This window comes from Nyctibius grandis, chromosome W (assembly GCF_013368605.1).
Source record: "Nyctibius grandis isolate bNycGra1 chromosome W, bNycGra1.pri, whole genome shotgun sequence".
NCBI classification, from domain to species: Eukaryota; Metazoa; Chordata; class Aves; order Nyctibiiformes; family Nyctibiidae; genus Nyctibius; species Nyctibius grandis.
In genome coordinates this window covers 9,412,207-9,434,987 of record NC_090694.1, presented here as the reverse complement: position 1 = coordinate 9,434,987, position 22,781 = coordinate 9,412,207, and the positions used below count along the sequence as shown (strand labels likewise).

Here is a 22,781-nt window from a genome sequence, read left to right as displayed (position 1 = left end):
CTGTCCCTCTTAAAGAGCTTATAGCCATCCATAGCAGCACTCCAGTCATGAGAGTCATCCCACCACGTTTCTGTGATGGCAACCACATCATAACCTTCCTGCTGTACAGTGGCTTCTAGCTCTTCCTGTTTGTTGTCCATACTGCGTGCATTGGTGTAAATGCACTTCAGCTGGGCTAGCGGCCTTGCCCCCGATGTAGGCCTGTCGCCCCTAGGTTCATTTGTGGTTGCCCTGGTCTTATCCCCCTCCCCCATCGAACCTAGTTTAAAGACCTCTTAAATCCAAGCAAGCAAGCAATTAAATTTAGATCAAATTATTCTTCCCCTTTTTCCCCCCAAGGGAAGTTTTATGGGACAGTTCCCCATTAAATTTTAATTTCCATTATGATACTTTTAAAATCAATTTTATTGCAGCCAAAACATTGTTCATATACCTGTACATAACATAAACTATGATATATATACATTTTAAGTTACAGGGCATAAGTTTACAAGTTTTGGCAGATTCTATTTAACAAAATGGAAATTGTGTAACTTCAGTACTTGGAGAAACTAAACTTCCTTATTTTGGTTCACATGTTTTGTGTTCCCCTGTATTCTAACCATACCTAAATTGGTTTACTAAACTAACATTAATGTGTAAGATCTCACTGTTTTCTCTTATGTTCTGATTCTAGACAGAATTTTTCATATGCTTCTTCAATTTCTGAATCCATCTTGTCATCAAGGTCATCAAAATACCTAAAAAAATTAAAAAAAAAAAAAAAATCACCAAAAATGTTAAGTTTATGTACAGATTTTCAGAAACAGTAAATAGGTGAAATATTTATGTAGATGTCAAGAATAAAACAGCTTTATAAATAGTAGTAAACTGTGACATTTACTAAAAGGGGACAAAGAAGAAAAAAATTATCGGTACTAGGAAAACAAACAGAAACCTCAAAGCAGCATAGGTATGTACAAATTGCTACAGTGTTTGTCACCATTTTAGATCATTTTATGCTGTCCACAGGTTAAAAGACAGAAATAGTTGCCAAGATGACAGAAAAATGCAATAATGCAATCCAAGCTTTCCAAAATTTAATAATGCATTTGCACTGATGTATTTACAAAAAACATAATTAGCATCATATTAGCATAATTTTGGTTGGTTAACATCCTAATTCAAATACTGCATCAACTGTCTTGGTTGCACACTAGGCAGAAAAATATATTTACATGGAAAACCTGCATTTCTATTTGTTGATATAGGAAAGAAGGCAACCTTAATTCATCTCCCTTTTGCATCTGCATTATATTACCTTCTAATACATGGTAATCAGTCTTTCAGAAAAGATCTGTCTCAGGTCAGAGAAAAGACTGGATCCCATTAATGATAATCAGTATTGCGCAGAGTGGAGACTACCACAGTTTCAAAACAAAGCTGGGAAGTGATGGGGATCACTTAACAGCTTGCTTTCTCCTCACAGTTATTGGGAAGTAACTTGAGTGTTCCTTGTTTTCTCTAGATCCAACTGGAGTGTTCATCACCATAAACTAGGACAACAGAGTTGTAGCTTGAACATGATTAGTGTATATAATTCTAAACAGCCTTAAAAAAAAGTCAGCAGCTATTGATTCTCAAAAAGTGTGCATTAGTTTCAGGTGTCCAGTTTATTATCTTCTGTGCCTTAGTTCCAAACAAGGGAATCAGCATCTCTCATCTGCATGGAGGCTGTAAATGGTGTTTTGCACAAAACCACAGTAAGTGCCACAGAAACATATAATAAGGAAAGTATTTTTTCTTGAGCATTGCGCATTAAAGAAGCGGTCTACATATTTATTTTATTTGTTCCTCCTTTCCTGTAGAAGTGTAGACTTGAGAAGGAACTCAACACAGAAACCTTCTCCCTGATGTCAGTCATGAGAAATAGCTGACAGAGGATCAGGATAGATTTGTCTAAGCTTTTCTTAAGCCTTCAACAAAGAAGGTTCCACAGTCACCTTGCATGAAGGTTGACTCAGTCTTCCACATGTCACACTTCAGATTTGCTGTGTTTAACTGCTGTCTCTCTCCATTTTGCAATTAATTTGTTCTAAGCACAGCAGTTCACGAGGGTAGTTTTTTTTCCACAGTATGAGCTTGTTGATTTCTGATGACATCTCTAATTTATCTTCCAAAGTTCCAACTCCCCTGCTAGGTGCCATCTAAAAGTTTTCTAATTTACTAACAAAAATATCAATCCAGACCAGCACTCATCACACACAACCACAACACTGAAAGTGTTTTTGGGTATCAAATAATGATCTGAAAGTCCTCCTTCAACCAGATGAGTACAAAGCTCAGAGCAATTTATTTTAGACTGTATTTCTTTTACTAGTTTCCTATCAAATTCTTATAAACTGGTTCAGAAAGTCAGACTGTATTCCCATCTATTGTGTCCCCTTTTGCCATTAGGTTGCTTTTCTTGTTCTACAGGAATACTGAATAGCCATTTAATTGAGGAAATATTACTTATCCTGAGGAGAGAAACTTAATCTCCTCCCTTTGAAAGACACTAAAAATTTTGTAATTATCTCTAGTTGAGATGTGTATGCGCATCAGTTGAATTCAGGTTGCCTCACTACCAACACTTGAAGGTCTGGTGCTTCATTTTGCTTTTTTTAAAATGCAGAAGAGAGTATGTTCATACATGTGCAAAAATATCCGAAATTTAATTGCCCTACTCAATTGGATAAATATAAAATTTGTTTCAAGCTTGTGTGATTACAAACCAACTTACACCTGAACAAATACATAACTTCTGTTGTAAGGCTAAATAATAATTATATTATTTAGTTTTATTTTTGTCAAGAGTGGATTCCTAAATCTGCAGTAAAAATAACTAGCGTTAAAAAAAACAAACAACTGTCACTCAAAAAGAAAACATACTGATCTCCAGGTCCTGATAAATCTGTTCCATTTTCTTCATAATCAGGAAACAAATCCTCTCTTTCAAGCAGCTCTTGGTATTTTTCTTGGTAATCTGGCATAGTAAAAATGAGACTAAGTAATATATAAGACTAGTTCTCTAAATTAACATACACCTACACAGTTTAAAAATAGCGTATTTAATGAAACCATAAACAGCATGAAATATGTAGAAAAAAACTCCTGCTACAGTGCTTTCTCAGGACATCAATCAACCTCTAAGAATGATATCTATCTTCCCAGAGAACTATAAAGGTAGTCACAGATGTCTTTACCTCAAATGATGTCATGCCATGTTGCGCTCCAATTACAGAAAACAAAGAAAACAAGGAAGAAACAAACCCTTTTGCTACTAACAATGGACAAACAAAAGACGACTTGAAGTTTTCTGGCTTCCTGGAGAGACCCAGTGCTGAGGACTATGGCACAAATTCTTCTGAACTATATGAACTCAAATGCACATTCTCCATTTCAAACATTTACCTTCTTTTAATACAGAATAAGGCACGTGTTACACAAAGCCAGGAATTCAGATGTAATTTTGTCTTTTAAGTTGTATGAGTTTCAGATATTTTAAGAACAACTTTTTATGTACTTCAACAGGACATAAACTTAATTACAGATTTTTAAAGAAGATTGAGAAGACAGGTATACTAAGCTTGTGACATACCTGGATCTGCTGCAGTGAAAGGAACACCATCAGAAGTGTAAAATGTTGGTTCATTCTAAGAATAAAGTTATACAGCAAGTTATATGCGTTCAGAGACACAGCTGTTTGTAGCTTTCAGCAACGCAACTGTCTATGAATCAAGTTAAATTCACATTAAATTAAGGAACTAAAGTGTCCGTACATTCTTACCATAAAATAGTTTGGGTCATTTTCAGGGGTAGCTTCTGTATATGGAGAGGTTCCATGAACTCTACCCCAGTTACTTGATCGCAGTTCTACTAGTTTCAGAAGCATATGTTTCACATCTCTGAAATAAACAGAAGCACCACAAAAATTAGAATGTTTTGTGCTAAGCAATAATTGAGCTATATCTTGCATATACTAGATAGCTAAATCTCAAAAAAATCTCCAAAACGGACAAAATTTGGTTCAGTCTGCAGATAATTGAGTTAGTTTTTTTTCTGCAAGTCTAGATGCTTTATGTGTCCCTCTCAATTATGAGACACTCACTCTCTCCACTTCCTCTGTGGTGAAGTAAGGAGTCCATATGAAATAGAAATTGCTATCATTTTTAAATCAAGATACCAAACCTGCAGCACAACTTGAGGAACAAATCCTTTTCTTATAAAAGGATAGTACTGGGGAAAACGGGGTGATCTTCAAACTGTATTTTAATCATCTAATTTATGCTCCTAACTTTAGCTCTCTAAATCACATTGAAATTCTGTAGTCAACAGTGAAAAGTAATGTCTCCAATACATTAGATGCCACCACCCATTTAATCCCTAAAATAAGAGAAATTGCTTTCTTCTTTTAAGCAAGTCCATGGAGAAAAGTTCAGTGAGTCTCATATTAAGGGGAAAAAAAAAAGTTAAAAAAATCTTCAGTTGTTTCCTCTATTAAAAGAAGCTCATGCTTCTGTGTCTTTGAAGCCTCGGGCTTGTGCTATTTTCTCTGGTTCCTGAAGCAAGATTTTCCTCATCTTCCCTGGGAGGCAGCTAAATTACAACCAACAGATGCTACCAGCTACCTGCTGTCTTCCCTCCATATGGCAAGAGATCAGGTCACAATGTCTGAACCCTCTATAGGTTTTTTGTAAGTTAAGCAGCTGAGGATGAAACAGCAGCAGAATAAGATAACCTCATGCATGCAGTTGATTGCAAATTAAGCAGCAGAATACGTTAGCCAACCACTCATTCTTTTCCAGCCTGTAGTAATAACCTGCCCAAAAAGGTACATTCTCCAGAGGGAATAAAAAACAAAACAAAACAAAACACCAAACACCACCATATTCTGTTTTGCCCTTACATTTATAGTGATTTGTATACTATATTTCATGCTGTTAAATTCAGATTTAACAGTATAAACTATGAGATATCGCCACTATTGTATTTTTGTATTTATACATGCTTTTAGAGCCTAAAGCACTTAAGGGAGATTTCAACACCTAAAGGTTTAAAAAAAAAACACCAAAAAACAAACAAACAAACAAACAACAAAAAAAAACACACAACAACAAAAAAAAAAAAAAAAAAAAAAACCCACCCCAAAAACCACCACTATATTTCATTAATTGGAACATGCATCTCTAGTAAAAGATAAAAAACAAAACCGAAAATTAAACAAACACATCCCCCCTCCCAATTGAAAATTACTTTTTGTTACATGGGAAGTGACCCAAATATCACCTTACTTTTCATAAATGAAAGTTTTTAAGGTAATGTTTTGGACATGTTCATTATTCTTGAAGATTTTTAAGGTGTTCTGTTTAATATAAAAACAAAACACTGCACATAAATTTATCTTCTCACCTGCTACAGTTTGCATCCAACACAACATTTTCAATTCTCTGAATCATTTCCTCCATATCATTCTTTCCTTTTTCTTTCCAGGCATCTTCTAAAACTGAGCCTGTCAACTAAAGACAAGGAATTAGTAATTTTTATTCTTTTTTTTTTTTTAAAGAAAATTATAAAACTTTAAGAAACTGTCAACAGAAGAGATTCTGTAACAATCCATAACATTTAGATGCATCGTGTGACTACCTGAGGGTTGAAGGTCCCAATCTTCTATATCTTTTTGCTAAACAGATTAATAGACCTTGTAAATAGTTTATTTTAGACTACAGACAGTATGGTAACTCTGCATCCAATGTTTATGTTGCCTAGTTCACAGCCACTTCCCTCCTTTCAGTCTTGAAACATGATTTTGAAACAACTCTTCAGCGATTTAATTACACTGTGAAACAGTCACATTACAACAAAACATATAAATGTAACTTTTTTTTTAATATTGCAGTGATTTCTTGTGAAAAATCATTACAATTCTTCATCTTTCTGAAGTTGCGCATCAGTGGGACATGGAGATTGCATTTAACCATAATGTTACTTGGGTCACAGACACAGAAATATTGCAACATTCTGAATCCTGTTTCAAAGGACTAACAGCATTTGTCAGATCTTAATTGCTTTAAGTACATGCTATGAAAAAAAGAGACCATATTTTTGCAGATGATGCCACGGGCCTACCTGAGAATAACAATAGGTTAGTAAGCTTTAGAAAAGACTTCAGTCAACATACCTAGCATCAGACATGCCAGAGAATTTCATCTGGGTATATATAAGAGAAGCCAAGAATTATCTGACCAAGCCAGCCTGAGTTTTAATACATAAAATCTGTGAGACTGAATCTGCTGCTGAGAGCGCTTTAGAAGCAGTCAGTCTAGAACTGCTGTGGATGAAAGCCTTTTCTGTTAAGAATAGGTACTTCATTGCCCAATAATTGCACAGTAGGAGATAAGAGTTAAACTAGGAAAAATTAGTTTGCCACTATGGTCAAAGTTAATAGCAATTCCTGATCTACTCAGCATAAATATTACATGATCCAGAAATGCTTGGAATGGCATCTGATGATACAAAGGAATAAAATGCAAAGATAAAAGCAAGCATCTTGGTCAGCACTTGTTTCACATTCCCAGTTTTCTACTGCAGTCCCACCTTGATCCTAGGTAATTAGATAACAGCACCAAGAAGGTTTAATTAAAAATAAATATATTGCAAAGCAAACAGGTGAAAAACCTGTATCTATCACTATATTAAATGGAAAGGACAACAGGAGACATTTATTGCTTCAGTAGTGAAACCAAGGTTTCATGAGGTAGCCCAGTCTAGCTACAGATACACTCCAACATTTGTAGATTCTTTGAGACATCAGAACACACTTGCATTAAAAAAAAAAAAAAACACAAACCAACCACAAAAAAAAAAACCAAAACCAAAACACCACACCACACAAAAACAAAACAAAACAAAAAACCCCACAAAACTGTCTTTTATTCTGGAATGGACACTGAAGCCAAATAATTATTTCTGTGAATATTCACAGAAATAGTGAGCCCGCCATCTTCCTTGGAGAACAATCAGAAAACACAGCAGCACTGGAAAGCTTCCTGATTTGTGTACTGTCTTTTTGAAAGGTCCTTCAGTGGGCCTTGCCTTGGGGAAACACTTTCAACATAAGGATTGATCACAGGAGTGAATATGCTCGTTGAACACAACCTCACACTTGCTATAAAGCAACCTGCTTAAACATGCAAAGTTCATTTGAAGGGTTTAAATTGAAGGATGTAAAACCTCTTCCCTATTCACCATATCAAAAGAAGCTCCCAGAATTGGAATTTAAGATAAAAGAGTCTGAAAAAATTATGGAGTGGGAGGAAGGGGGAAGAATGAGGAAAAAACAAACCGACCAACCACAAAAAGCAGAAACAAAACTCCATAAAAATACTGTTTAGCTTTTGACCTTCATTCCTAAAATAAACTGTTTTCCCAACTACGAGTATAACCATGGCTTGTGAAGATAAGTTTCTCCCTGCATAGAGCCTAACAATTTTTTTTCTAAGTAAAACTTAAGAGCAAAGAGGCTTGTCTTCATCACAAAAGAGAAATATATTTCTACAGTAGTAATGATGCAGACAATACAGTAGGAAATAACTGATATAAAGAACCTTGTGCTGCAAAAAAAACAACCCTCAAGTGATAAACCCTAACTGCTGAGTGTCCTTCAGAACAGAGAACATACCCAAAACCCCACAATTCATTCAAGTTGGTTACATTTTTCTCCCACACCAGAAGTGGCAAAAGGAGAGCTAAAGGGATTGCTTACTCCTTTGCACCTTGGCTTCAGTTCTACTGCTTTTGTATGTACACAAATGGCCTTGCATTTTACTTTTAGAGTAGCACGTTACTTTTTTTGTTTGCTCAATTTCATAATGGTACTAAGAAAAAAAAAAAGTACAGCTTGTTCCACTAATGATGCAATACATAAAACCCCATAAATATTTCCTCGAAGTTTTGTTTCCTCCGCTGCTCCCAAAGGTACGAAGGTACATCCATTGTCTCAAAAAGAAACATAATGCTCCCTGCATACCTTTCCTTGTCTAGTAGGGCTTTTTGAAAAAACACTATTCCCATTATCCAAAGCCTCTCCACTTTCTCTTCCCAATCTTCAAGCACTTCATTTAGATATGCAAAAATTCTCATCTTTCTGACAAGAAATACTTTCATAAGACACTGTCACCTACACTTTGTGTGTTCCAGAAGCACAACCCACTGACTTTATGCATTGCTCATTTCTTTTTTGAGGCATCCAGTTAAAGCATTTGCAGGGCATGGAAGCATATGAGCTGGGCATCCAAGAATGATACAGTTGCTTAACTCTGATAATGTTCATGCTGATTAAGAGACAAAACACTCTCTCCCTCCTTTTACCTAATAAATTCTGAATTTCGAATTACCCATAATTAGAAACCTCTCCATATTACTTCATTTAATTAGAGTTGTTAACCACATACTATAGTACCAACCTACAGAAGGAATCATGTGATGTGGCTACCTCTGTTAGCCTGGATCTTGAATCTGTGGCCCAGGAATCCATTCTAGTCTGTGGCACAAAGAAACAGGCTTTCACTTGATTTTTTTTTTTCTTTTTTTTTTCTCTACCAGTTCACCAGCAGGAACCATATATGACCATATCTTGTTTTCCTCACTTTCCACTGTCAGCTGTCATGTACTCTATTTTTACTTATCCCAGATGAAAAAAAAATCTCAAGAAGAAAAAAACCCAAAGTATCTTAGTATTTGTATTTAAAATATATTATGATCTACATATAATTATATAAACAAGTAGTGCTCATGAGCTTCCCTCTTTCATTCAGGACTATGATGATATATTTAAAAAAAAAAAACTATTTTTTTTCTTCTTTTAAAACTACTGTCTCACCTTCAGCAGTTTCACTGCACATATCAAATTATTATCCACAGGATTAGAGAAGAGCACATTTAGTAATTCCCGAAGGCCTTCTTGAAGAATTTCTGCTCGCGTTACCTGTCCCTTTGTTCCTTTAATCTGCAAAATATATTTAAAAATAAAACAAAACCACACCACATTTAAAAGACTTATGTTTTAGAAATTAATTTAGTCACATTTTCTCTCTCAAATGCTGTATGATTTGGCTGGGACTAACGTAGTTGAGCTCTTCAGTTGAAAGAATATGCCAAATACTGCAACTATTCTAGAACACAGACTTTGAGTAGTATCCTTACAATTCTGACATATACATAACAATGCTTGTCCAGCATTTTGTTTCTTTGCTAATAAATTGCTAAGAAAAGTTGCAAAATGCCTGGCAAGTGGTCTACATCATCCCAAATTCTCAGAATCCCATGCTCTCTCATCCTACATTATGCATTCTCTACAGCTGTAGAGTATCATAGAATCCTAGAATGTTAGGGGTTGGAAGGGACCTCTGGAGATCGAGTCCAACCCCCCTGCCAGAGCAGGACCAATCTAGGGCAGGTTACACAGGAATGCATCCAGACGGGTCTTGAAAGTCTCCAGAGAAGGAGACTCCACAACCTCTCTGGGGAGGTTGTTCCAGTGCTCTGTAACCCTTACGGTAAAGAAGTTCTTCCTCATGTTGAGGTTGAACTTCCTGTGCTCTAGCTTGCATCCATAAAGAGTAGAGTAGCTTACTTCTAGAACTCACTCTTTATATAGTTAAAAATTATAGAAAATGGTTCAAAATTAAATGGTATATTCCACCAAACTGGGCAACTCCCCTCTCCCAAACCCTTTGGAAAGCTTCCTTTTTACTTCTAGCAAGTAAAAATTAGCTTTCAAGGCCCACTAATGAACAAAAAATTGAAGAGTCAGTTTTCTTTCCTCATGTCAGCAGAACATTTTTACAGTGTCTGCTTAAATCAAACCTTTGAAATAATCCAGTCAAAAATATATTTTTAAGGACACTACAGCAGTTAGTGAACTTACTGAACTCACAGGTATGAGTCAAAGAATTTTTGTGTACATACATGTTTTTGTACATATCATATACAAAAAACTGATCTAAATACAAGATTTCATGCTTCATGCATAAGCCAAGGACTCAACCTTCAGAAGAAATCTCTTTAAAGGCCTGCATTTTTAATTGCTCATTTTGAAGATTCCCACGCCTTCCTCAAGCATTTGATAATAGCTCCTATTAGTGGCTGAATACCGAATTACATGGGTCATTGATCCTGATCTGCTTCTGCCAAGTTGTAACATTTCCTGTGTTGGTTAAGTGTAGTAATCTGGTGGTTTTACCAGATAAACATTTCAAAGGTGGTTTACGGTTGGTTCTTTTTATGAATTCTTACTTTTTTAAAAATCTTCATACATTTCTCTTCTGATGATCTTGTCCTTTTTTGTTTATCTGTTTCTTCGACACATTATAATGAAATTGTTTTAAATTTCTTTTACTTTATTCCCCTCCCCCTATAAAAAAAAACAACAAAAAACCCAAAAGAAAACCCACACCTCAAATGATATTTCATTTTAGTGTTTACCTAAACACAACAAAAATTAATGAAGAACCATCTGACATGCAACTTTCTTCTTACCTCTAGGTTAAGGTAAAGTTCAGCTAAGAACAACACAAAGGCATGGAATTGTTTTCGAGTAGTCTCATCTCCTTTGGCAGCTTCATCTCTGTTTTCATACTCTGTTTGACACCTGAAAACATTAAAACAAAAATCATATAATCTATAGACATCCCAACATATGTAACATGCTACTTATTTAATAGAATGCTAAGAACTTATTCACTGCATTAAAACTGTTAAATGCTGAATGCTAGGAAGTGTGATTTGTGAAGGAAGTTAGAGGACTTCACAAAGACAATGTGGATTTTTGTCCTTCTAGATGAATACAAATGATTACATGATTGTGTTTTCGAGCACTGAGATATTCGAGACAGCAAAATGAAACAGAGCAAATTGTAACATGTAAAAATTAAAGACAGTTACAGTTTATATATTAGAATATGGATCCAGGAAGTTTAACATAGGCAGCCAAACATCAACAGAAGTAAAGGAAGTATATTCTGAAAGAAATTTTCCCCCTTTCAGGGTGCTGTCCACATTGTCTTAGATACCTTTACACTTATTTGATAAATTCTTTATCCCACCATTTTAAGTGACAGTGATGCATAATTTAGATATAAATGCAAATACTGAGGATTAAGATAACATGGCAGTGAAGTAATTTTCTAGTATTCAACAACTGTGTCAAAAATATATACGTTTACATGGCAGTTCAAAAACAGAATTAGAAAATTGAAATAAAAAAGAAAGCAAGACAATCTCCAATATATTCTCAATGGTTACGTAATAGATTAAGAAATACCTGAGAAACTGAAAAGTCTAAGGAGTCAAAATAAAAAAATGGAAGTAGAAACTTGGGCTAAGAAACAGGAGTTCTCTGTATTCATACTGTTAGCTTGTTTACCCCCCCCCCCCCCCCCCCCCCCCCAATTCCATCCATACTAGCCATAAAAACATAAGCTATTTAAATTTATGGCTTCAGGGTTCTAAAAGAAATGTTATCTATTGGGTTGGCTTTAAAACCAGGAATTAGATAATCCAACATTAACAGGGATTTCCTTCACGGTATTGTTCAAGTAATAAACAGTTTAAAAACCCCCACAAGATAAAAGTTATAATTTTGAAGGCAAAAAGGCTCATCTGCTTTAGGATAATGGGGGGAGGGGGGAACCCAAAAAACTGCTTCTCCGTAAGGTACTGTTCCCAATTAACAGCAATGCAGTTTGATGATCTTTTAAGTTTATTATGCCTTTGCTCCTAAATACAGGTGAACGAGGAGGAGGTTGAATGAACAGGTGAGCTGAATGAGGAAGGTAGTGTAATGTCAGGGGATGAGGAAAAGGCAGAGGTGCTCAATGCCTTCTTTGCCTCGGTCTTTAATGTCAAGACAGGTTGTCCTCAGGAGACTCGGCCCCCAGAGCCTGAAGTTAGGGACGGGGGGCTGTGTGAACCCCCCGTAATCCAGGAGAAGACGGTTAGTGACCTGCTGTGCCAGTTGGACACCCACAAGTCTATGGGCCCGGATGGGATTCACCCCAGAGTAATGAAGGAACTGGCAGATGAACTTGCCAAACCACTCTCGATTATCTACCGGCAGTCCTGGTTAACTGGAGAAGTTCCAGCTGACTGGAAATTAGCAAATGTAACGCCCATCTACAAGAAGGGCCGGAAGGATGATCCAGGGAAGTATAGGCCTGTCAGCCTGACCTCGGTGCCAGGCAAGGTGATGGAACAGATCATCCTGAGTGCCATTACACGGCACATGCAGGACAATCGGGGCATCGGGGCCAGCCAACATGGATTCATGAAAGGCAGGTCCTGCTCGACCAACCTGGTCTCCTTCTATGACCAAGTGACCCGCTTAGTAGATGAGGGCAGGGCTGTGGATGTAGTCTATCTAGACTTCAGTAAGGCATTCGACACTGTCTCCCACAGCATCCTCCTAGACAAACTGGCTGCCCGGGGCTTGGATGGGTGGACTCTTCGATGGGTTAAAAACTGTCTGGATGGCCGAGCCCAGAGAGTGGTGGTGAATGGGGCAAAGTCCAGCTGGTGGCCGGTCACTAGCGGTGTTCCCCAGGGCTCAGTTTCGGGGCCGGTGCTGTTCAATATCTTTATAGATGATCTAGACGTAGGGATTGAGTGCACCCTCAGTAAATTTGCAGATGACACCAAGCTGGGTGGGAGTATCGATCTGCTGGAGGGTAGGAAGGCCCTACAGAGGGATCTGGACAGGTTAGCTAGATGGGCCGAGACCAACGGCATGAGGTTCAACAAGAACAAGTGCCGGGTCTTACACTTCGGCCACAACAACCCCATGCAGCTCTACAGGCTGGGGGAAGAGTGGTTAGAAAGCAGCCCAGTGGAAAAAGAGACCTGGGGGTGCTGATCGACAGCCGGCTAAACATGAGCCAGCAGTGTGCCCAGGTGGCCAAGAAGGCCAATGGCATCCTGGCCTCTATTAGGAATAGTGTAGCCAGCCGGTCTAGGGAAGTGATCGTCCCTCTGTACTCGGCACTGGTGAGGCCACATCTTGAGTACTGTGTCCAGTTCTGGGCCCCGCACTTCAAGAAAGATGTTGAGGTGTTGGAGCGAGTCCAGAGGAGGGCGACCAAGCTGGTGAAGGGTCTGGAGGGTCTGACCTACGAGGAACGGCTGAGGGAGCTGGGGTTGTTTAGCCTGAAGAAGAGGAGGCTCAGAGGTGACCTTATTGCAGTCTACAACTACCTGAAGGGAGGCTGTAGTGAAGTGGGAGTCGGCCTCTTCTCCCGGGCAACTAGCGATAGGACAAGAAGACACAGCCTCAAGCTTCGCCAGGGGAGGTTCAGGTTGGACATTAGGAAGAATTTCTTTTCAGAAAGGGTTATTAGACATTGGAATGTGCTGCCCAGGGAGGTGGTGGAGTCACCATCTCTGGATGTGTTTAAGAAAAGACTGGACATGGCACTTAGTGCCATGGTCTAGTTGACATGGTGGTGTCAGGGCAATGGTTGGACTCAATGATCCCAGAGGTCTCTTCCAACCTGGTTGATTCTCTGATTCTGTGAAACTTTTAAAATAAGAAGTAAGTCTGAAGCTTAGAAAGCCAAAAGCCCTTAAAGAAAAAAGGCTAATTTCTAAAGAATTTTGAAGTATAAAGCCTACTACTCCTTCAAATGTCATACAGTAAGATTTAAAAGGAAATACATCCATTTAAAGAATGTTGCATTTTTGTCAACTATGAAGTCTAATCATTATTAAACCGTAAGCCCCCAAATTCTGTAGTAACTGAAAAATTGAAGAAATTTATCCTTCTGGATTTTATGCATCTACCTCATAGGTGTAAAGTCAGTTAGCCAATCAATGAATAAACCTTACACAGAAACTTCAGCCAGAAAAGTAATTAAAGAAAAAACACAATGAAATAAGTTCTGGCAAGAGTCAAAGGACAAGGACAGTACATATATGTGCATTTAGTATACTTTTAAAGTTGACTAGCTTTCAAATTTACCCTGTAATTTGGTATCAGTCTAATATACTCAGTTCAAAAGAGCCTACAGAACCCCAAATTGAGTCCTATTTCCACATTAAAAAATATAAAAATATTTTAAAATAGATGCATTCGATATCCAGTATATACCTGTGCTTTAATAATTCTCAATCTAAACTTCTATTTTAAATACATACCTCTCTGCATGCTATGTTAAGAGTTACATACAAAAGAGGAAGACACTTAACCTGAGAAAGTAACAGGTTTAAAATGACATGCTGATACTGACCTTTGAAGTAACAACTGTCGGAAGTTCCCACTTTGTGGACTAATGGTTAGATGGTGAGATAGATAGTTACACAACCGTGCTCCCATGTAGGAAAAATTTGGGACAGATGTGGCCTTCCAAAATAAAAATGGAAAAATAAATTCTACATACCCCAGATTATTTCACAATAAAAAAAATCTGCAAGTATCTGCACTTTAAAGGTGAATAAATTTTACATTCTTCAAGGTAGAATTTGAAAGCAACTCAGGAAAGTGAGAGAGACACAATGTAATAAATAGCAAGCACAAGTGTGACTTCATTCTCTGCAGCAAGCCCAGAAGACAGTAACAGCAGCTCATTTGCTCAGCAACACAGATTAAGCTGTTCTTTCCAATGGGTCTCCCAATTACTACAGAGTTCAGCTCAAGGTCTCTGTCCTCATTTCCATGGCCATCAGTGGGACTGGATCTAGTTACCAGCAGACTAGCTTTCCTTTTTTCCAATTACGCTGTTCTGAAATAGGTATAATTCCAAATGAAGAACAAAGCCTGTCAGTAAAAGAGCATTTCCCAAATAGTACAGTAGGTATAAATTTATTGTTTTAAAATACCAAGGAATGAAAGATATCCAAGTATTATGAAGAATTTTTTTGTAGGATAAAAACGTACAACTGACCTTGCTTAAGAGTTTCTTCAGTCTCTACTATATAAATCCAGCAATTCAAATAGAACTCCTTTAATTAACTGCTATAATTTCAACTCTAGTATGTGACCCAGGAGATTCAAATACACAGCAATGGAAACAGAGTAAATTGGGGAAATTTATCAACCAGTCAAGTATCCCACACTTGAGCTATCATTTCAGTTTATTGAGAAAAATCTTTCCCTATATGTTTCAGTCTAAAAAAAAAAATTCAAACCATTAAAATACTACATAGGTACAATGATATAACAAATACTAGTATGCATATCTTGGTAAGAGAGGCATAACAACCATGTTATAAGACAGAATACACAGGCTACCTGCTGATATATGAGTTCAACAAGTTCTTGCAAAGTTTCATCTGCAGTGATCCAGGCATTCAGTGTTTCAGCAAACTGCTCTATTTCAGTTTCAAAACAACCTGGTTGCTTGGTGAGGTGATTTAGGAAGCCTTGTACATATTCTGCCAAAGTCAGATAGCCATCATATCCATCTTCAAAGGAAGAATCCTATAGCAGTGAAAGAATATACCAGCTATTTAAAAGGAACCTAAAATAACGTTGTTACACTTACTATCTCCAGAAGTAACCATATAGCCCTTAGTCTTGAGTAACTCCTGATGCTCTGCATACTTGATAGTGATCTTTATTACACAGTTCACTTAAACATTTTTAGAGACCATAGATCTCAATGCATCAGAAAGCTCCAGTAGATCTATCATCTTAAGAACTAGGTAACATGTTTTTATAGAGATTAGGGTCTCCCAGCAGAACACATCAAAAGACAGATTAAAAAGAAATCAGTTTGCCAAGTTGGGTGTAAGATCAACTAACAAACTAACAAGTAAGTATACCTGTTAAGAATAAAACTACCAAACTGAGGCTCAACACCCTTTCCTGATGCACACACAAACTGTGCTGCAGATATACGAACTGTAGAAGGAAAAATAATTGAGAATTGAAAACAATATATTTTGAGCTTACATAGAGCGCAAAAGTGCTCCAAAATATGCAGGAGGGGGCAAAGTTACAGAAATACAATACAGTGTAGTGTTCCCATGTAAAAAATATAGCCAGGAAAACTGATCTTTTAAAGTCAGCAAATTTGCATCTCTTGGCAATGGATGAAAGACTACAAAGCATGAAATTAAACTATTCAAATGGTATTGCATTAATTTGCAGTTACTGAGGTTAAAAAACAGACAGTAAACACACCTGCTCCCTAAAGAAAGGAGAGGCTAGAACAATACCACTTTATCAATGTTTATGCTCCTGCTGATGGAACAGAAGGCTGCTAATTTTGTCCACTCAAAAATGAATGTATGTAACAGTCTCTAAAGGCAATGCTGTTCTGGATAATTACAATGCTAGTATATGAGAGGAATAGCATAGGAAGCAACATACTTTGTTATGTAACTAGTAATAACACAGTACAAACAATTCACTTTGTCACACTATACAAAAGATTGTGAAAAGCATCTCATATGAGATCTCAGAAGTGCAAGCAGCAGCCTGAAGAGGGATTGCTAAAGAACTGGCTTATAATTAGTGATTCAAGACATAAGGGTAACATACAGAATATCAGAATTCTCAACTGATCTACTATTTAACATGAAAAAGATTTAAAATATATCTATTGTAATGAAAAATTGAGCTAAAAATGATAAACCACTTTTTCTTTACTTAGTGGACATAAACACATTGATAAGGTTTATAATTATATTCTCCCTCTCCCCACCATCCCTCCCTTAATGAGGGGATATCCTTTACTTTGTCTTCAAAATGCCTCAGTCTCTCCTCTACTGTGAAGCAACATGGATCTGTGAAAGATAAAAGCCCCAGATACAAACTGTGGAGAAAGACACACATTGCTGAAAATCAAGTATTGACATTAGTTTTGCGACCTGTGAAGAACGTGTGGGGAAAAATGCAGATTTTCCAAAATTCTTCAAAGACCCATGTTGTAAGGGTATACAACTTAAGCTAATGATGGACACATCAATATAACAGAAGAAAAACTAGAAAGATTTCTTATGATGTTTAATTAAGTAGAATATTTGCCCAGTGAATAATACTGAAGACAAAGTTACTTAATGTATCCAACCAGAAATAGGAAAAAAAAAATATGGGTTTAAAGAAATAGTGTCAAATTGTTGCTACTCATAAGGATAAAGCCTTCAACCACCTGATCCAAGTTGGTTTTGCTTTGAGTTTGGGATTGGACCAGAGGAACTTCAGAGGTCCTTTCCAACCTAAATTATTCTACGATTATAATGGTTTAGAGCTTATGAAGCCGAAGAATAAAAGCTAACAGGCCTCTGTGTAACTTGCTAAATATTCTATTTCTCTAAAGGAAATCAACTTTTACTATGCAATTTCAAATAGTCTAGTAAAAGTTCTGTACAATAAACTATTTTGTTTCACAGAACTATGACATTATTGTGCAACAACTGCAGCTTAGTCATATACAGCTGAACTAGCATCTCTCCAAACAACCTGTTTGAAAAGTCTCCAGCCAGGTTGCAGGGGATGCAATTGTTGTAGCTAGTAAAAGCAGCTGCTTTCTGAAAGCCATCAGGTTGTTATAAGATCCTCATTTAGCAGAGAGAAAAGTATCTTCCTCTCATCGTCACCTGATAAAAATTCAATCTTGGAGGAAAATATTCTTGTTTTAGAAGGGGCTCGAATTATATTTGGTATATCAGTGTCCCTGTATTCATACTCCTCTTCCCATTTAGTAATTAAATGCTAAACAAAGGCTAAACTCAACACCACATTGATCTACCTATACTAAATATGCAACTCCAAAGGCAGTCTAGGTTTTAGTAATTAAGCCAGGGAACAGAACAAATGAGAGAGAAAAATTAATAATTCAAACATTATTATATGTTGTATATTGCTAAATTAGTAACATTTGATACTTTAAAAACTAATTAGATTTAGTCTGGTAACTTCTAGACATAAACCACTCCTGTTTCTCACTGGCAGATTTTAAGATTTAACAGAGAAGACAGCACCACGTACTATATCAACTAAGGGAAAGTAAAGCAAATACCTCTTGATTATTTTTAAACAGTAGTTGGCTAATAGGAGGCTATAAGTTTACACATTCATTAAAAATTTATGATTCAAAGCCATGAAAGTCAACTAGAAATTTTTCATTAATTACGATGATTTCTCACTCAGGCCAACACTGTCTAATCCTTCTCCTTTATGTTTGATAGCTATAGGACTGGATCCTGGATTATTCACAATAAAAACACAAGTCACTAACTTAAAGGTAATAGATTTGCCTCTCTTCTACTAAGAGTCAGTTCATGAGTTTAAAGACATAACAATGAAAAGGCTAAGTAGGTACTAAAATCTCTCTGATTTACATAAAGATAAAACCCAGAAAGTCTATAGAAAAGATCCACGAGCCAAATCTGCTCTCAGGCTCTGTTTCAGTACATGTACTAATTACCACTTTCCTATACCTCAGTGTCCTGGTTTCATTGGGATTTCACAGAATCACAGAATGTTAGGGATTGGAAGGGACCTCGAAAGATCATCTAGTCCAATCCCCCTGCCAGAGCAGGATTACCTAGGTCATATCACACAGGAACGTGTCCAGGCGGGTTTTGAATGTCTCCAGAGAAGGAGACTCCACAACCTCTCTGGGCAGCCTGTTCCAGTGTTCGGTTACCCTCACTGTAAAGAAGTTTTTCCTCATATTTATGTGGAACCTCCTGTGTTCCAGCTTGCACCCGTTGCCCCTTGTCCTGTCAATGGATGTCACTGAGAAGAGCCTGACTCCATCCTCATGACGCTTGCCCTTCACATATTTATAAACATTAATGAGGTCACCCCTCAGTCTCCTCTTCTCCAAGCTAAAGAGACCCAGCTCCCTCAGCCTCTCCTCATAAGGGAGATGTTCCACTCCCTTAATCATCTTTGTGGCTCTGCGCTGGACTCTCTCTAGCAGTTCCCTGTCCTTCTTGAACTGAGGGGCCCAGAACTGGACACAATATTCCAGATGCGGCCTCACCAGGGCAGAGTAGAGGGGGAGGAGAACCTCTCTTGACCTGCTAACCACACCCCTTCTAATACACCCCAGGATGCCATTGGCCTTCTTGGCCACAAGGGCACACTGCTGGCTCATGGTCATCCTGCTGTCCACTAGGACCCCCAGGTCCCTTTCCCCTACACTGCTCTCCAACAGGTCTGTCCCCAACTTGTACTCATACATGGGGTTGTTCTTGCCCAGATGCAGGACTCTACACTTGCCCTTGTTATATTTCATTAAATTTCTCCCCACCCAACTCTCCAGCAAGTCTAGGTCTCTCTGAATGGCTGCGCAGCCTTCCGGTGTGTCAGCCACTCCTCCCAGTTTGGTGTCATCAGCGAACTTGCTGAGAGTGCACTCTATTCCCTCATCCAAGACATTAATGAATATATTGAATAGTACTGGTCCCAGTACCGACCCTTGAGGGACTCCACTAGATACAGGCCTCCACCTGGACTCTGTCCCATTGACCACCACTCTCTGGCTTCTTTCCTTCAGCCAGTTCCCAATCCACCTCACTATCCGATCATCCAGACCACACTCCCTCAGTTTAGCTGCAAGGATGCTGTGGGAGACTGTGTCAAACGCTTTACTGAAATCAAGATAGACCACATCCACAGCTTTACCATTATCTATCCACCGGGTTACGTCCTCATAAAAGGCTATCAATTTGGTTTCAGTTTGTGGCTAGCCATGGTGATGAAGGCCCTTAGCAGTTAAATCCAGGGCAGCTGACCCTGGCTGGCCCACAGGTGTATTATATATCATTAACATCAAGTTCACTATAAAAGAGAGGGCTTGGAGAAGAGAGGTGGGGTTCTTTTTGCTCTGTTCTCCTTTTTCCTCTCTCTTCCTCATTTCCAATTATTGTGATTCCTAGAGCAACTTGCCAGTGCTCTGTAGATAAGTATAGTTTTGTGTTGTCATTTATATTGATTTCTTTATTTCATTAAATCTGTTTAACTTCAACCTACAAGTCTCCCCCCTTTTCCCAATTCCCTTCCTCAATTGGGGAAGGGACATTGGGTGACAGAAAAACTGCTATTGTTTAGCTCTGGGTGCAGGCTAAACAAGGACACTGAGAAGTATTCACAACATTTCCACTTAGGAACTTCGCCACCAATAACTTATCATTGATTTGATTTCTTCAGACTTTTTAGGAACAAGCTTTTTTTTTCCTTCAGATTATACATACTCGACAAGTTTACAATTAAGTTATTGCTAAGTTAAGTACAAAGACTGTTGCACGTACAAAATCACTTATTCATGTTGTGTGGCGTTAAGTGGCACCCTCGCGCTTGGCTAAAGGTTTAAAACCCACCACTGAGGCTGCTTAGCCTCCTTTTTGAAATTAGTTGAAGGAAAAAAAAAAATAGGTGGGGAGGAGATTCCACCTAAGATAATACAAACCTCACTCCTAAAACTATGAGGTGAGAACATTATGCCCTTCTGATGGAGTGACAGCCATATTATTCTCATATACCCATGCCAGAGAATAAGTCTGACATTTCCTACTGGCAATCCAAACATAAATCTAGTCACCAATTCTACTGCAGACATCCGCAACTTCCCATTGGATGGATAGCTGTATGCAGAGAATCCCACGGAGGTCTTTCCTCCCCAAAGTCCTTGTAAAGTTTTTCTGAAAATTCTAGTGTCTTGGATGCTGTACCCCGTAAAGTATCTTCACGGGTAACTGATAGTTTTGAGTATCAGAACTAACTGGAGATTAATAATCAAGTGTTATATGGACACACATCATAATTACAGTAATGTACAATCAAACAAGGAATCAATACATTATTTCTAAAACAATAAATGCTTAATAAATAACACAAAGAATGCGAGTTTTCGGATCTAAAAATTCCAGGGAACATTATAAATAAAAGCTAAGAAGTATTAATTCTAAGTCAGAAAAACAGAAGTTTCTCAAAACTTTGGTTTGATTCAAATTTTAAAACTCATGGTGAAAATCTGTGTAATAGTAAAGTGTGCTAAATTCCTTATTTTTATTGCAGGTGGATGCAGTTTATGAAATTAATTCAGTCATTAAAGTAAAAAAAAAACAACAAAAAGAACTTTTGTAATAGTGAAGAACTAACAAATTCAAAACATCACTATTCTATGCCTAGTATACTCTGATTAGATTAGGGTCCCTGCAACATGCTTCAAAATAAACATTCTAGGTTTTGCTAGCATTTTAAGAGTTATTTTCATTAATAGATGAGTCACTTATATTCATAGCATATTCCTACAACACAGCAACCAGGAACTCCCACATGCTTGTGTATTTTTGCAAAACAGCTGAAAAGCAACATCGCTGGCCTCAAAACTTTGTAATTATATGTATGCACACACATGCCATTCCAAATTACATTTTTTTCTTTATAGAAAACATGTAACATGTACTGGGGCAAAGCAGTATTTTTCCCCCTAGATTATCCATTCACTGAAGCATGTTCATATTGGCATTTGTCAACAGTTGTATATTGGCTATAGGCTTATATTATCCAGGACAGTGATTTTATTCAGTAAGCTGGCAAAGCTGGTAACATCCAGATAATATCGATTTTACTGGTGAGGAAAAAACTTCAAAACACCAAACCACCATGTTTAGCATTCAAATCAAGTATTTTTCTGTAAGTTATTCAAAATCTATTTGTTTCAGTATAATTGTTTATTATCACTTGATTGTATTTGTAAAAGTAATAGTTCCCACCTATTTATATATAGTACCAGAGTTTGTCTGCTTCCATAACAAAAGGATATTCCAAGAATTCACATAGATCTTCCCTGGAGTAGAACTACTGTAGCGATAATATGGAAGACAAGGGGAGTAGAAAATAAGTAGTATCAACTTTTATTACAGAATCACAGAATCGTTTTGATTGGAAAGGACCTTTAAGATCGAGTCCAACCATTAACCTAACACAACCAAGTCAACCACTAAACAATATCCCTAAGCACCACATCTACTCGTCTTTTAAATACCTCCAGGGATGGTGACTCCACCACTTCCCTGGGCAGCCTGTTCCACTGCTTGATAACTGTTTCAGTGAATAAATTTTTCCTAATATCCAATCTAAAACTCCCTTGGCTTGATGAATCTACAATATTGATCTGAGATTACCCTTAGTCTGGCTGCAAATGTATTTCATATTAGGTATGTGGGTAGGTTAACTGCTAGGAATGAGCCCAACCCTACTTTTTGCCCTTTGGTGATACAATATCTCACAATTACAGGCCCTGGATGTCATGGGGGACTTCAACTACCCTGATATTTGCTGGAAGGCCTACTTAGCCAGCCATCCTCAGTCCAGAAGGTTCCTCCAGTGCATTGATGATAACTTTCTGATGCAAATGGTGGATGAGCCAACTAGGAGAGGAGCATTGCTGCATCTTGTTCTCACTAACAAGGAGGGTCTGGTTGAAGCGGTGAAGGTTGAGGGCAGCCTTGGTTGTAGCGACCACGAGATGGTGGAATTCAGGATCTCATGTGGCAGGAACAGAATATCTAGCAAAATCACAACCCTGGACTTCAGGAGGGCCAACTTTGGCCTTTTCAAGCAATTGCTAGGGGAAATCCCATGGGACAGGGTACTAGAAGGTAAGGGGGCCCAAGATAGTTGGTTAGCATTCAAAGACTGCTTCTTCCAAGCTCAAGATCAGAGCATCCCAGCAGGTAGGAAGTCAAGGAAGGGTACCAGGAGACCTGCATGGTTAAACAGGGAACTGCTGGGCAAACTCAAGTGGAAGAAG

General features: G+C 37.8%; 1 protein-coding gene across 2 annotated transcripts in view; it reads right to left on the bottom strand.

The window, feature by feature from the left end:
• Positions 1-387: 387 nt before the first annotated feature.
• The window catches only part of LOC137675694 (polyadenylate-binding protein-interacting protein 1-like), a 31,146-nt gene continuing 8,752 nt past the window's right edge, over positions 388-22,781 (bottom strand). For both annotated transcript variants that reach the window (XM_068421874.1, XM_068421873.1), the window contains 9 exons: positions 15,299-15,487; positions 14,298-14,410; positions 10,558-10,669; positions 8,900-9,025; positions 5,431-5,537; positions 3,809-3,926; positions 3,620-3,674; positions 2,911-3,004; positions 388-740 (listed from right to left, as the gene is read on the bottom strand). In XM_068421874.1, coding sequence (XP_068277975.1) covers positions 647-740; positions 2,911-3,004; positions 3,620-3,674; positions 3,809-3,926; positions 5,431-5,537; positions 8,900-9,025; positions 10,558-10,669; positions 14,298-14,410; positions 15,299-15,487 — 1,008 coding nt within the window. In that variant the 3' untranslated portion in view covers positions 388-646. The remainder of the gene's footprint in view (positions 741-2,910; positions 3,005-3,619; positions 3,675-3,808; positions 3,927-5,430; positions 5,538-8,899; positions 9,026-10,557; positions 10,670-14,297; positions 14,411-15,298; positions 15,488-22,781) is intronic.